The sequence below is a fragment of the Monodon monoceros genome, unplaced genomic scaffold (genome assembly GCF_005190385.1).
Source record: "Monodon monoceros isolate NGI ecotype Baffin Bay Population unplaced genomic scaffold, NGI_Narwhal_1 Super_Scaffold_21, whole genome shotgun sequence".
Taxonomy (NCBI): Eukaryota; Metazoa; Chordata; class Mammalia; order Artiodactyla; family Monodontidae; genus Monodon; species Monodon monoceros.
The window spans coordinates 59,714,463-59,731,227 of NW_021703778.1; the positions used below are offsets into that span (position 1 = coordinate 59,714,463).

General features: G+C 36.1%; 1 protein-coding gene across 2 annotated transcripts in view; it reads left to right on the forward strand.

Moving 5' to 3' along the window:
- Positions 1 to 16,765, forward strand: part of TEX9 (testis expressed 9) — a 217,058-nt gene that overhangs the window by 6,670 nt on the left and 193,623 nt on the right. The window contains exons 3-4 of one of the 2 annotated variants that reach the window (XM_029236542.1): positions 4,230 to 4,331; positions 8,875 to 8,908. In XM_029236542.1, coding sequence (XP_029092375.1) covers positions 4,244 to 4,331; positions 8,875 to 8,908 — 122 coding nt within the window. In that variant the 5' untranslated portion in view covers positions 4,230 to 4,243. The remainder of the gene's footprint in view (positions 1 to 4,229; positions 4,332 to 8,874; positions 8,909 to 16,765) is intronic. The other variant, XM_029236543.1, reaches the window with a different exon arrangement.

The window sequence follows — 16,765 nt, forward strand, 5'->3', positions numbered from 1 at the left end:
TAAAGAAATGTGACATTTCTTGAACGCCCAAATGTGTACTTACAGCTTTAAACCTAACTAGTGGTGGATACTATATACAAAGCAGTGTTAAGCGAGATGTGTAAGGTTAAGCATCACAGTGAATGGCACAGCTAATAACTGCTGAGGGAGTTAAGAGAAAGCAAAGAGCAAATGGAGGTGGCTTCACGGAGGGCCAAAAAAAAGTAAAACAGAGGTGGCTTCACAGAGGGCTTCGGACAGAGTTGGAGTGTAAGGAAAGGGAAGAAGTTTGTGAAAGTGGGAGAGAGAATGTCAGCAAGCCAGAAGGGAAAAGCAGTGTGAACAGAAGCAGGAAAATCAGCATGACTAAAGAGACAAACAGGAGACTGGCCTAACCGGAGTGAATAGCTGATGATAAAGGTTGTGCTGGGTACCAAATTCCAAATCTCTGCTTCTGTCCTCGCTGTATAAGGCAGGGTTGTATCAGAGAACAACCAGTAGAATATATTATAAATTTCTTGTAATATTCATTATGATCACATATTTATCGCAATATTTATTGTAATTATTCTATTATAATATATAATTTAAAGGAACTGGCTTGCCTGATTGTGCGGGTTAATAGGTCCAAACTCTGTAAGGCAGGCCAGCAGGCTGACAGGCCAGAAACTCTTGGGCAGGAACAGGCGCTGCAGTTTACAGGTGGAATTTCTTCTTCCTTAGGAAAAACCTTAGTTTTGCTCTTAAGGCCTTTCACTTGATTAGATGGAGTCCACCCAGAATATCAAGGATAATCTCCTTTACTTAAAGTCCAATGATTGTAGATGTTAACCACATCTAACAGAATTCCTTCACAGCAACACGTAGGTTAGCATTTAATTGAATAACTGGTACATTAGCCTAGTCAAGTCAAGTTGACACATAAAACTAACAGTCACATTCACTACACTCTTTATGTCATCCCTCATGTATTTGAGAAGAGGAGGAAGTCTTTGGACTTTCTTCTTAGGAACCTCAGGAAAGATCCTTTCCTATGAAGTAGGCCAACTTGTGTCCTTTCCTTGGGTATATTTATTTTCTTTGCTCTTTTTTGTATATAAATATACATACTCCCAGGAACTTCCTGTTTTTCTTCATCCTTCCCTCCCGCCCCCATTACCTGAAGTTGTACCAAATAAGAATTGTGGTTTGATGTTAGTATGGGTTTTTAAGAAATCTTTTGTTTTTCCTATTTATAGTGCCTCTAATGTACCTATTAGCATCATTCTCCTGAGTTGGCCAAGCTCTCAGATTTCTGCCTTCTGTAGCTACCTTCTAAAGGGCTCAGCTGATGTAAGCCTCCATCCTTGTCACTTGTAACCCTGGGTCTGTGGTTGGAACAGGGCTCAGCATCCAACATAAGGGCAACCAGTCCCCTGGATGGACAGTGACCTGTGAGCTGGCTAAATATAAGGTCTTTGCTCAAGGAAGAGGTTAGTAATTAATTAACAAATTGATTCCTTTCTTGGAGAATATGAATATGATAAAGAGAGACAGTTAGGCAGTTGGCGGTAAAAAAAAAATAAAGTAGGTAAGAGACACAAGAGAGGCAGACCTCAGAAAGCATTAGGCAGCAGCAACCAGTAGAGGGAATAAGTAAGAGGCAACTGTGAGAAGACAAGCAGAAAAGGCTTTCAGAAGATAAGATAGTTGCTTAGTAATGGTAGGAGCAGTAGGCCCAGAGGTGGATAGAAACTGGGGAGATTTTTTGATGGAGCTCCAGAGTAAGAGGGCACAAATGAGGAAGAGCAGATTATTGGCCAGGCCTTGGGGAAATCCAGAATAACTGACCAGAAACCAAGGAGCAGAAAGTCTAAGTGACTTCATACAGACTTGAAGAGAGCTAGGGAACTAAAAGTCCACTTAGGTTCCAATGCAGTTCTAGCAAGTGGTTTATTTCCTCAGATCCTCAGGAGAAGGTTTCCATTGCTACCTTACTTTAGGGTGGATCTCTCTCTTCCAAAAGATTCTTACACATGTGGTTATGGTCCTGACCATCTGAAGGGCTCAATTAAATGTCAAGAATTGCGTCCTCTTGAAAGTCTTACCTTATCCATTCCTTATCTCACCCGCACCCGGGTTGAGTTAGCTGTCCCTTTTCTGTGGTCCTTTAGGACCTCACACAGCCTTATGTCAAAGACACTATCTCATTATATGGTAATTGTAGGCTTACTTGTCAATTTCTTGTACCTACCCTCCCCACCGTTGGCTCCAAGTACTGTGAACTGTATGTGGTTAGGATGTATGTTTTTATAATTTTTTTTTTTTTTTTTGCGGTACGCGGGCCTCTCACTGCTGTGGCCTCTCCCGTTGCGGAGCACAGGCTCCGGACGCACAGGCTCAGCGACCATGGTTCACGGGCCCAGCCGCTTCGCGGCATGTGGGATCTTCCCGGACCGGGGCACGAACTCGTGTCCCCTGCATCGTTAGGCGGACTCCCAACCACTGCACCACCAGGGAAGCCCTATGTTTTTATTCTTTTCTGTATCTCCTACGTATAGTACAGTCCCTACCATAAAGTAGCCAAATAATAAATGTTTGTTGAATTGAATTATTGAGTTAGAGAGAACTCCTTTTGTTTAGGCCAAGAAAAACAAAGGCAGGATGCAGGAAAAAGCAGAATGGGCTAATAAGAAAACTCAATAGCTTGTCCGTAATAATAGTGCAGGTACTAAGAATTTAGTTAATTCATACTTAAAATTCATGTCTCTGTGACTATACAAAAATTTCCCAAGCAGCCAAATATTGTCTGTTCAGCTAGACATCTGGTGCTATGATTCACCAGTTTTAAAGGTACTTTGGCCAGCCCTCTTCCTTTTTTTTGTTTTGTTTTGTTTTGTTTTATTTTTTGCGGTACGCGGGCCTCTCACTGTTGTGGCCTCTCCCGTTGCGGAGCATAGGCTCCGGACATGCAGGCCCAGTGGCCATGGCTCACGGGCCTAGCCACTCCGTGGCACGTGGGATCTTCCCGAACCGGGGCACGAACCCGTGTCCCCTGCATTAGCAGGCGGACTCTCAACCACTGCGCCACCAGGGAAGCCCCCTCTTCCTTTTAAGTAGAAGAGTCAGCTACTTTCTCCCTTCAGCCTCCAGTTTCTCATCTGAATTCAGATCCACACTCTTGGACAGGCCAGGCTTGAGGCTCACTCTCAGGAACATCCCTTGGGCTTCGGAGCTGAGAGTCCAGGACCCAAATCCCAGCCATACCCCTTGCCACTTTTGTAGTCCCAGACAAGCCCCTCACAACTCTCTGAGCCTCAGTTTCAAAGTGGTAGAAGTGGGGAAATAGGACTCCCTTACATAGTTATGCTGAATGTTTGATGAAAAATATTTGTGAAAATACCTAGCACAATGTCTTATACTTCGTAAGAGCCAAATAAATGTGAATTTCCTGTATATTCCTGAGGAGGTAGAGAAGGGAAGGGAAGACATAGGATGATGGTGGAAGACAAGGACCTTGACAGTAACAGGGGCCCTGAAAATCAAATGGACCAGCAGCCGAGGGACCATGTGCCACCACTTGAAAATCTGATAAAGCACAGGTCTTGGTCATCCAAAGCCACACTGCACCTGAGGCAGCTGCCACAGGAGATTTTTTGATCAGTGTGGAAGGACATTCAAACCCTGCCAGGTTGAAATTGGGGCACAGTTGATAGTGAGATAGGCATCATTAATGGCAAGGGGAAAATTTTTGGCCTACACCAAGCAGAGAAAATTTTGAGATTCATCTAATGCTGTCTCAGAGAGTTCTGAGAATGTACAGAGGCAACCCCTGCAAATAAACCCAACACTGGAAATGGAGAAAGAAGGGAAGGTGTTAATAATCAATTGAGGAATCTCAGAGTATTCATAGGAATTTCACATCCATATGTATCCCTTCTGAGGTCCCAAAAGAAAGCCCAATGAGACCAGCTACTCTTCCCAGGGACTTAAGAGCCCAGATAATGTGTGTGTGTGTGATTGACGGAGGGGGGCGTCAGGGTTTATGTTTTCCAGCTGCTCTGGGTAGAGTTCCCTTAAATCAGGATTAAAAACTGTTAAAAGTTAGCTCATAAACAGGCTAACTGAACAGGCTGCTTGGCAGGCAGGGATTGAGGTATGGCAGGATGGGGGTAGCATTCCAAAACAGGATGAGCTTGTTAGTCAGATTTTTCTGACTGAATATGTCACAGATGTCACTGATTGCTGCCTAATGTGTCATTTGTTATCAGGCAGAAAATGCTAAATGATTACAGCTCTGCAGCAACCGGTGTCTCCCACCCCCATGAAGGAACACTTTTTAATTGAATGGACCACCGAATCTATTTTTAAAGGCAAGTGACTCAAGACTAAGTACCCCTTTTCACTCTAATCGGTGAACATCGTTTTCTCATTTCGAGTCCCCTCAGAGATGCTGTTGGAGTAGGGCTTCAATGTTCTTTCTGTGTCGTAGATGCTCTTTCTGAGTATGTTTTTAAATGTTTTGAAATTTTAAAAATGGTAAGATAATAAGTTATCACCCACAAATAAATTATATTTAATGGTGTTTTGAAAGGGTTAGTTTTAAAATCCTGTGTTTGAAGATTAAATCAAGACGTCAGACTGAAGGAAGCTTACCTCTACCAAATCTTACGAAATGACAGAAAAGGTTGAGAGATGGGGGAAAGGGGAAGGGGGAGAGGAATAATTGGTAACAGGACTGGGGACAAAAAAGTGTCATCAGTGTATTAGAAAATTTGGAAAATTTTCTTGGAAAAACAAATTAGAGCACCTGAACCTCAAATACTCCTAAGCTTAAGACTGCTAAAGGATTAGAAGCAATTTCAGGGCTGCTCCCATCTCAGAAAGAGCAGATTCAGTGCGTAGAGGGTGCTAGCGTAATGACCAGAGCAATGAATGAAGACATAGCAGTTGGAGCAGCTGGACTGCTGATCTCCTTCCCTTTTCCTGGTTAGAATTGTCCCCAGATTAAAGCAGTGAGCCTGTGGGTCCTGGGAGCCAAAGATAGAATAATAGCAATGGACTCCAGGAGGGACAGGGAGACCCCTCACTCTGAAATCACTCTGCCCAGCAGTATGTCCTTCCCTTCTCCTATAATCACTGGAGTCAACTCACATTAAGCAGAAGTAGAGCACTAAAAGGAATTTTCATTTACAAAGTAAAAGATAAATCAACGTAAGAATAACCCAAGTTTGTAGAGGCAACAAACTCAGTAAATACTGAAATAATACCTGTGGAAAGATAAATGAAAAGCAAGTATAAATTTCATCTTATTTTAAGAAAAATATAACTATAAGTAAAATATATACTTGCTACAAATTAACAGTTATCTTCAAAGAGATTAGGACATTATTACATTAGTGGAAAGGAAGCAAACAGTGATCTTAGGGGTTAAAAACATGATTTTCAAAATAAGAAGACTCAGCAGATGTGTATCATCAATAGAAATTCCTTGAAAGGATAACTGACTTTTGGATGAATTTTAATAAAATAAATAATGAATCCAAGAAAGGTGAAGATATTCAAGAAACAGTGGAAAGGAAAGAAACTAGTTAACTTGTCTAATTATGGCCTGTGTTTAAAAATTAGTAACATAAAATTAAAATCTAATTAGATGCTGGCAGACTTTTTCTGTAAAAGACCAGAGAGTAAATATTTTCAGCTTTGTGGTCCATACAGACTCTGTCTTAACTACTCAGCTCTGCTGCTATAGTGTGAAAGAAGCCATAGATAATATGTAATTGAATGGGCCTGTTTGTGTTCCAATAAAACTTTATTTACAAAACAGGCAGCAGGACAGGTTTAGCCTGCCTGCCACCCCTGTTTTGGATGAATGCAGCATAAAGATGGCAGAGACAAGGTGTGATGAAGAGATAAGAGGAAAGTTCTAAAAGGTCAATTAATAATGAACCTTTACAAACCTAACAATATAACATCAAAAGTCATGTTTATAATATAACGTATAAAGTAAAAACTGATAGAAATACAGGTAGTGATGAAAAATACACAGCTGTTTTGGAAGACTTCAACTCAGATATTGACAGATAAAGTAGGAAAAAAGGAAGCAAGCGTAGTGAGAATTTGAATAACACAATAAAGAAACTTGACTGAATAGGTGTAAAGGACTGTACACAATAAATGGTGAATGCATAATCTCTTCTAACACACATGCAACATTAACTACTTTCTAAAACAAAGAGAGAAAAGAAAATGTTAATAAATTCCCAGATAAGAAATCATTCAGGTCACATTCTTTGATCACACTGCAATAAAATTTGGAGTTAGTACAAAAGAATACAATTTTTATAACTTGGAAATAAAAAACCCACACCTTTAAATAACTTTAACTTAGAATAACTTTAATGAAAAGAAATGTAAACTGAAGCTATCAATTATTTAAACATAACAATACCAAAAATTTATTAAACATTACTATGCAACCAGCTTTGTGGTAAGTGATCCACCTGGATTATCTCATTTTATTATCACAATAATCCTGAGAAGTTGATTCCATTATCATCTCATTTCACAGATGAAGAACTGAAACACAAAGCTCTGTTAAATAACCTGCCCAAGGGCACATAGTCCATAGATGACAGAGTTGGGATTTGAACCTAGATAGTATAGTCCAGAGCCAGTATATTTAACTGCTACAACAAGAAGAACAATGAGATCAATACAATTCAAAATCTATACATACTCAGAGAAAACTTATAGCCCTGGATGCATGCATTAGAAAATAGGAAAAGATTGAATGGAAGTAAATCGTGCATACAGTTCAAGAAGCTAAAGGAAGAAAAATAAAAATATATAAGGAAAGTATTACTAAAGAAAAAACCAGAAATGCATGAAATAAGGAGTAGAGTTAATCTGAATAAAATTAAAACTGATCATCTGAAAAGAAGCAAAAATATCAGAAGTCTAGAATGTTTAATCAAGGTTAAAAAAAAAAGAAAGAGAGACAGAATTATCAACCTTTGAAATAAGAAAGGGACATTATAAGTATAGAGTAGATTCTAAAAAATCTGAGATGAATACAAAATTTAAGATAATAAATTAGAAAATTCTAGATTAAAATAATTTCTGGAAAATAGAAATCACCAAAATTGACCCATGAAGAAATAGTCACCTTAAAACAACAACAATAAAAACAGTGAGAGCATAGTCAAAGCTCTCTCATAAAAGGTCACCAAACAAAGATGGTTCTATAAGTAAGGAACAAATAATCCCTATGGTATATTAATTAGTTAATCCAAAGCATGGAAAAAATAGAAAGTTTTCTAACCCATTTACATTGGAGCTGACATGGCCTGAATTTTAAAACTGGCAAGAAAAGCGTACAGTACACTCACTTATGAACACATATACAGATATCTTAAGTGTTGGTATTAGTAACACTTTACTAATGCCAGAAATGTATTTTTTAAATGTCATAAGTAAGAAGGATTTATCTAAGCTATTTATCTAAGGTATTCAAGGCTGATTCAAAATTCAAAATATATTAATGCAAATCATTACATTCAAAATAAAAAAAATATTAAGAGATACAAATGGCATTTGATACAATTTGACATCTATTTTTGTTAACATCTTTATTGGAGTATAATTGCTTTACAATGTTGTGTTAGTTTCTGCTGTATAACAAAGTGAATCAGCTATATGTATACATGTATCCCCATATCCCCTTCCTCTTGCATCTCCCTCCCACTCTCCCTATCCCACCCCTCTAGGTGGTCACAAAGCACAGAAGCCTGTGCTATGCAGCTACTTCCCACTAGCTATTTTACATTTGGTAGTGTATATATGTCAATGCCACTCTTTCACTTCGTCCCAGCTTACCCTTCACCCACCCTGTGTCCTCAGGTCCATTCTCTACGTCTGTGTGTTTATTCCTGTCCTGCCCCTAGGTTGATTAGAAAGAAAACCACTTTTGCAAACCAGAAATAGAAAGAAACTTCTCTGTTTTAATGAAAGATATCTGCATACACAAGCATCATAGCTAATGAAGTATTAGAAGCTTTCCTATGAAAGTTTTTTCAATATTGCTTTGAGAGTCCTGGCTAATGCTATATGATAAGAAAAAGAAAGTTAAAAGTGGCAAACCAGGAGAAAATATTTTCAAAATATATATTATTACATTTAATAAAGAACACCCCAAAATTGATAATAAAAATATAAACAACCTAATAAAAACATGTGCAAAGGATCTAAATAACCACTTCCATAAGGAGAAATGTAAATAATGAATAAAAAGTAATTTAAAATAACAGTGAATTGCATTTTTTTTTGCCCTTAGAACTGGCAAATTTGTAAGAGATTGATAATATCTAGTGTTTATAAAGATGTTGGGAAACAGGTATTTTCATATACTGTTGGTCAGAATGTAATTTGTAAGATTTTCTTAGAAAGCAATTTAGCAGAATTTACCAAAATTTTTACTCTACAATTTCTTTTACTCAGCAATTTTGTTTCTACTGTTTCAGCCAAAAGAATTGTTCATAGTGCACAAAAAAGAAAATACTTGTTTGTGTGCACCAGGAAATTTTAAGAAAGTTTGTTGCAACATTGTTTCAAGTAGTGAAAAATTAGGAGTAATTTATATATCCGTTAGTAGGGAAATTAATTAATTATGTTACATTGATACAATAGAATACTGTATAGCTGTTAAAATGAGACTGATCTGTATTTGACAGAAAGAGCTGAGAGATGTATTTTTAGGCTAAAAATAAAATTACAGAATTATTGTGAAGTGTGAATGTGAATTTTTTAATGTTACACATACATGTGCATATACATATATATATATGCACATATATATGTGCATGTAAATGTATAAAAAATAATTTGGAAGTAGAATCACCTAATGTTTTTTTTTAGGGAGGACAGCAATAATGAGGGACAGGAAACAGAGGTAAGACTAATGTTTTAGTCTCTATATTTCAGTGTTGTTTGAATCTTTCAGTGAAAATATATCCTGTAAATTTCTATGATTTTTTAAAGTTTTTTTTTTTGAGTTTTAACATACTGAGACTAAAGTGCACAAATTATAAGTATATAGCCCAATGAATTTTTACACGTGTATTACTCATGTAACCACTACCCAGATCAAGATGTAGAATATTTCTGCTCCCTAGAATGCTCCATTGTGGTCCTCCATTGTACCCACCACCACAGATTATTTTATCTCTCCCTGAAATTCATAGAAATAGAATCATACAGCTTGTTCTAATTTTGTGTCTGGCTCTTTTAGTTTCACATCATGTCTACTATACTAATCCATGTTATCAGTTCTTTTCTATTGCGTATAGTATCCCACTATATGAATACACCACAATTTAGTTATCCATTCCTCTGCTGATAGACATTTGAGTTATTTTCAGTTTGGGGCTATTAGGAAGAAAACTGCTATGACTTGCCTTGTACATGCCTTTTGCAATATTCATGCATTTCTCTTATATACCTAGTACTGGAACTGCTGGGTCGTAGAGGAGGTTTTAGTAGAGTGATTCAAGGTAATTGTAACAATTTACACTTTCATTACTGCATATGGAAGTTCCAGTTCCAGTTGCTCCATATTCTGGTTACCACTGCATATTGTCAATTCTTTTCATTTTAGCCATTCTGATGAGTCCGTACTGATATTACATTCTGGTTTTATTTTTATTTGCTTGATAACTAATCATATGGAATATCTTTTCATGTACTTATGTCCATGCTGATATTCTGTTTTCTAAAACTCCCACTCAAGATTTTTCTTATTTTGTTTGAGCTGTTTATCTTCATTGTGTTGTTTATCTTTTTCTTACTGATTTGTTGGCATTCTTTAGATATTGTGGCTATGAGATATTTTTTGGATATATATGCTACATCTATGATATATGTATATAAACATGCATATATATATGTATGCATATATATCACAAATATCTTCTCTTAGTCTGTGACTTTCTGGTTCACTCTCTTGATGGTGTACTTCGATAAATAGAATTTCAGAATTTATAAATCTTTTATGGTTCATGGTTTTTTGGGTCTTATTTAAGAAATCGCTGCCTACCCCAAGGGCATGGAATTATTCGTCTATGTTATCTTCTAGAACGTGTCAGCAGACTATGGCCCATGTGGCCTGCCACCTGTTTTTGTAAATAAATTTTTATTGGAACACAGCGATTCCAATTCGTTAGTGTACTGTCTATGGTTGCTTTTGTGCTGTAGCAGCAGAGTTGAGTAGTTGCAACGGAGACCATGTGGACCACAAAATTGAAAATATTGAGTATCTTGTACTTTACAGAAAAAATTTACTAACCCCTGTTCTAGAAAATTATTGATTTCCTTTCATATTAGGCCTATAATCCAATTGGAATTCAGTTTTGTAAATGGTATAAAATAGGGTTAAAGTCTGTTACGTATGAATTATCTAATTGCTCCAGCATCACGTTTTGAAAAAAAATCTCATTACCACAAAATTGCAGTAGCACCTTTGATGTATATCAAGTTACTGTATAGGCATGGGCCTGTTTCTAGACTCTCTCTTCTATTTCACTGTTTGTTTATCTATCACTGCACCAGTACCACACTATCTTAAATATTGTAGGTTTATGCTAAGTCTTGGTATCTGATATTGTAAATCTTCCAACAATTTCTTCCTGATTTTTTGGCTCTTGCATTTCCATATAAAGTTTAGAATTGCCTGATAAATTTCCACAGAAAACCTTGCTGGGAATTTGACTGTGACTGCATTGAGTCAATAAATTGATTTTGGGAGAATTGATGTCTTTATAAAACAGAGTCTTCAAATCCATGAACATGGTATATTTATCTATTTGTTTAAGTGTTCTGTGGTTTTCCCTACAATGTTTTGTATTTTTCAGTTTAGCAATCTTGCATGTCTTTCATCAGGTTCATTCCTAGATATTAGACCGTTTCCAAAGCTATTGTTAATAGTGTTGTATCTAAAATTTTATTGACTAATTGTTTTTGCAAGTGTAATATATAGAAATGCAATAGATTTTTATATATTGAGTTTGTATCTAGTGACCTACCTAAATTCATTTATTAATTCTAATAGTGTACATATTTTTTTGAGTTTTTCTATATTGACAACCACATCACCTGGAATTACATTTTTACTTGCTCCTTTCCAATATTTATACCTCATAATTCTTGTTTTGTGCCCTTTTGCACTAATTGGGACCTATGGAACAATAATTAACAGAAATGATGAAAACGAATGTATTTGAATTGTTCTGAGCTCAGGGAGAAAGCACTCAACATTTCACCATTAAATATGTGAGCAATAGACTTTTTATGTATAAACTTAATCATATTAAAGAGGTTCTCTTCTATTACTAGTTTGTTGAGAGTTTTTATCATGAACTAGTGGTTAATTTAATTGGATGCCTTTTTGTATCTGTTGAGGTAATCATATGGCCTTAATGTTCACTTTCTGTTAAAGAAGTAAATTATATTGATTAACTTTCAAAATTTAAACCATTAAAAAAAATTTTTTTGCCCACACCCCATGGCATGTGGGATCTTAGTTCCCCCGCTAGGGATCAAACCCACGGCCTCCATTGGAAGGCGGAGTCTTAACCACTGGACCACTGGGGAAGTCCCTATACCATTTTTTATTCCTAGAATAAGCGAATTTGGTCATGACGTAGTACATGTATTCTCTGGATCTGATTTTCTAATATTTTATACTAATGTGTGTATCAATTAATAAGAAGTACACTTATGCAGTTTTCTTTTCTTGTAATTTCCTTGTATATTTTTGTATCAGGCTTATGCTGGTCTCATAAAATGAGTTAGGAAGAAGTGCTCTCTCTATATTCCTTAAAAGAGGTTGTACAAGATTGGTATTATTTCTTTCTTTAAATGTTTGGCAGAAATCACCAGTAGTCATCTATACTCGAATTTTCTTTGGGATAGATTTTAGTTACAGATTTACTGTATTTCTTTCTTTTATTATTTATTTTACCTTATCCATTTTTTCCTTTTTATTTTTTTATTTTTATTTTTTGCGGTACGCGGGCCTCTCACTGTTGTGGCCTCTCCCGTTGCGGAGCGCAGGCTCCGGATGCGCAGGCTCAGCGGCCATGGCTCACGGGCCCAGCCGCTCCGCGGCATGTGGGATCTTCCCGGACCGGGGCATGAACCTGTGTCCCCTGCATCGGCAGGCGGACTCTCAACCACTGCGCCACCAGGGAAGCCCCCTTTTTATTTTTTAATTGAAGTATAGTTGACATACAGTATTATATTAGTTTCAATTGTACAACATACTGATTCAGCATTTATATACATTACAGACTGATCACCACAATAAGTCTAAGTCCATCTGTCACCATACAAAGTTATTACAATAGTATTGACTATATTCCCTATTCTGTACATTACATCCCTATGATTTACTTATTTTATATCTAGGAGTTTGTACCTCTTATTCCCCTTTACTTGTTTTGCTTAACCCCCTACTCCCCTTCCCTCTGATAACCACCAGTTTGTTCTCTGAATCTATGAGTCTGTTTCATTTCATTTTATTTATTCACTTGTTTTGTATTTTTGTTTTTTTTGCAATGTTGTCAGTTTTATTTTTGCATAGGAAAAGCATCATAATGACTAATGAGAAGATTAAAATGGTCTCTGTGAATCATCATCTCTTGCCAGTGGTTATTCAGATTCAGAGTGGAGTATGAGATACTCTCTGCTTAATAATTTGTCAAAAGCAGTGGTTCTCAACCAGGGGCAGTTTTGCCCCTGAGGGGTTGTTTTGTATTTTAGATTCCACATGCAAGTGATAACATAGAGTATATATCTATGGCTGAGTAATATTCTCTTATATATATATAATACATATATATATAATATATATGTATCTCACATCTTCTTTATCCCTTTGTCTATAGATGGACATTTAGGTTGCTTCCATATTTCCACATTGGCTATTGTAAATAATGCTGCAATGAACATAGGGGTACATATATATTTTTGAATTATATTTTCATTTTCTTCAGATAAATACACAGAGGTGAAATTGCTAGATCATATGATAGTTCTATTTTTAGTTTTTTGAGGAACCTCCATACTGTTTTCCATAGTGGCTGCACCAATTTACATTCCTACCAACGGGGCATGAGGGTTGCCTTTTCTCCACATCTTTGCCAACACTCATTATTTGTTGTCTTTTTGATAATAGCCTTTCTGACAGGTGTGAGGTAATATCTCCTTGTGGTTTTGATTTGCTATTCCTTGATGATTATTGATGTTGAGCATGTTTTCATATGTCTGTTGGCCATCTGCATGTCTTCCCTGGAAAAATGTCTATTCATGTCCTCTGCCCAATTTTTACTTGTTTTTGTTTGATGTTGAGTTGTGTGAGTTCTTTTTACATTTTGGATATTAACCCCTTTTGCAACTATCATCTCCCATTTAGTAGGTTGCCTTCTCATTTTGTTGATGGTTTCCATTTCTGTGCAAAACCTTTTTAGTTTGTTGTAGTTCCATTTGATTATTTTTGCTTTTGTAGCCCTTACCTGAGAAGACAGATCCAAAAAAAAATATTCCTAAGACCAATATCAAGGAGCCTACTGCCTATATTTTCTTATAAGAATTTTATGGTTTCAGAACGAACATTTAGGTCTTTAATCCATTTTAAATTTATTTTTGTAAATGGTGTAAGAACGTGGTCCAGTGTCCTTCTTTCCCATGTAGCCGACCAGTTTTCCCAACATCATTTATTAAAAACAGTCTTTCCCCACTCTATGTTCTTGGCTCCTTTGTTGTAAATTAATTTGCCATGTAAATGTGGGTTTATTTCTGGGCTCTCTATTCTGTTCCATTCATCTATGTCTGTTTTTGTGCTAGTACCATACTGTTTTGATTACAGTTGTTTTGCAGTATAGCTTGAAATCAGGGAGCATGATACCTCCAGCTTTGTTCTTCTTTCTTAAAATTGGTTTTGCAATTCAAAGTCTTTTGTGGTTTTATACAAATTTTTGAATTATTTGTTCCAGTTCTATGAAAAATGCCATTGGTATTCTGGGATTGCATTAAATCTGTAGGTTGCTTTAGGTAGTATGGTCATTTTAATAATATTAATTCTTCCAATCCATGAGGACAGTATATCTTTCCATTTATTTGTATTGTCTTCAATTTCTTTCATCCACAGTCTTATTGTTTTCAGAGTACAGGTCTTTCCTCCTTGGTTAAATGTATTCCTAGGTATTTTATTCTTTTTTGATGCAATTGCAGTTGTAGATGGGATTGTTTTCTTAATTTCTGTTTCTGGTAGTTTATTATTAGTGTATAGCAGTGCAACAGATTTCTATATATTAAAATCTTGCATCCTGCAATCTTACTGAATTCATTCATTAGTTCTAATAGTTTTTGGTAGTTTTAGGGTTTTTTTATGTATAGTATCATGTCATCTACAAATAGTGACAGTTTTATTTCTTGCTTTCCAATTTGGACGCCTTTTATTTCTTTTTCTTATCAGATTGCTGTGGCTAGGACTTCCAATACTATGTTGAATAAAAGTGATGATATGAGCACCCTTATCTTGTTCCTGATCTTAGAGAAAGAGCTTTCAGCTTTTCACCCTTGAATATTATGTTAGCTGTGGGTTTTTCATATATGGCCTTTATTATGTTGTGGTAAGTTCCCTCTGTACCCACTTTCTGGAGAGTTTTTATCATAAATAAATGTTGAATTTTGTCAAATGTTTTTTATGCATCTATTCAGATGATCATATTATTTTTATCCTTTGTTTTCTTAATGTGATGTATCATGTTGATTGATTTGCAAATAATGAATCAACCTTGCATCTCTGGAATAAATATCATTTGATCATGGTGTATGATCCTTTTAGTGTATTGTTGAATTTCGTTTGTTAATATTTTGTTGAGGATTTTTGCATCTGTGTCCATCAGGGATATTGGTCTGTAATTTTTTTGTAGTATCTTTATCTGGTTTGGGTATCAAGGTAATGCTAGCCTTGTAGAATGAATTTGGAAGCATTCATTTCTCTTCAATTTTTTTAGTAGTTTGAGAAGGATGGGTATTTACTCTTCTTTAAATCTTTGGTGGAATTCACCTGTGAAGTTGTCTGGTCCTGGACTTTTTTTTTGTTGGGAGTTGTTTGATTACTGATTCATTACTAGTGAACAGTCTACTCAAATTTTGTATTTTTTCCTGACTCATTCTTAGAAGAGTGTATGCTTCTAGGCATTTATCCGTTTCTCCTATGTTGTCCAATTTGTTGGTGTATAATTGTTCATAGTAATGTCTTATAATCTTTTTTATTTCTGAGGTCTAAATTGTACTTCTTTCTTCTTTCTGATTTTATTTATTTGAATTCTGTCTCTGTCTCTCTCTCTCTCCTTGAATGAGTCTGGCTAAAGGTTTATCACTTTTGTTTATATTTTCAAAGAATCGGCCCTTAGTTTCATTGATTGTTTCTATTGTATTCAATCTCTAATTTATTTATTTCAATTCTGATCTTTATTATTGTCTTCTTTCTACAATACTAACTTGGGGTTTGTTTATTCTTCTTTGCTAGTTCCTTTGGGTGTAAATTTAGTTTGTTTATTTGAGATTTTTCTTGTTTCCTGAGGTAGGCCTGTATTGCTATAAATTTCCCTCTTAAAACTGCTTTTGCTGTGTCCCATTGATTTTGGAACACTGTGTTTCCATTTTCATTTTTCTTAAGGAATTTTTTGATTTCCTCTTTGATTTCTTCATTGACTCATTGGTTGCTTAGAAGCATGTTGGTTAGCATCCAAGTATTTGTGTTTTTTTCTTAGTTTTCTTCTTGTAATTGATTTCTAGTCTCATAGTGTTATGGTCAGAAAAGATGCTTGATATAATTTCAGTCATCCTAAATTTACTGAGACTTGTTTTGTGGTCTAACATGTGATCTATCCTGGAGAATGTTCAAGGTGCTCTTGAGAAGAATGTGTAGTCTGCTGTTTGGGGGCGGAAAGTTCTACATATATCTGTTAAGTACATCTGGTCTAATATGTCATTTAAGGTCAATGTTTCCTTATTGATTTTCTGTCTGGATGATCTGTCCACTGATGTAAGTGTGGTGTTTAGGTCCCCTACTATTAATGCATTACAGTCAACTTTTCCTTTTATGTCTGTTAATATTTGCTTTATGTGTTTAGGGGCTCCTATGTTGGGTGCATAGGCAGTTACAAGTGTTATGTCACCTTGTTGGATTGATCCCTTTGTCATTATGTAATACCCTTCTTTGTCTCTTGTTACCATCTGGGTTTTAAAGTTTATTTTGTCTGATATAAGTATTGCTACCCCAACTTTCTTCTCATTTCCATTTGCATGGAATATCTTTTTTCATCCCTTCACTTTCGGTCTGCCTCTTTACATCTAAAGTAAGTCTCTTGTAGGCAGCATATATATGGGTCTTCTTTTTTTTCTTTAATCCAGTCACCCATGTCTTTTTTTTTTTTTTTTTTTTTTATGGTATGTGGGCCTCTCACTGTTGTAGCCTCTCCCATTGTGGAGCACAGGCTCTGGACATGCAGGCTCAGCGGCCATGGCTCACGGGCCTAGCCACTCCACGGCATGTGGGATCTTCCCAGAACGGGGCACGAACCCGTGTCCCCTGCATCGACAGGCAGACCCTCAACCACTGCGCCACCAGGGAAGCCCCACCCGTGTCTTTTTATTGGAGAATTTATTTACATTTTAAGTAAATATTGTTAGATATGTACTTATTACCATTTTGTTACTTGTATTCTGGTCGTTTATGTAG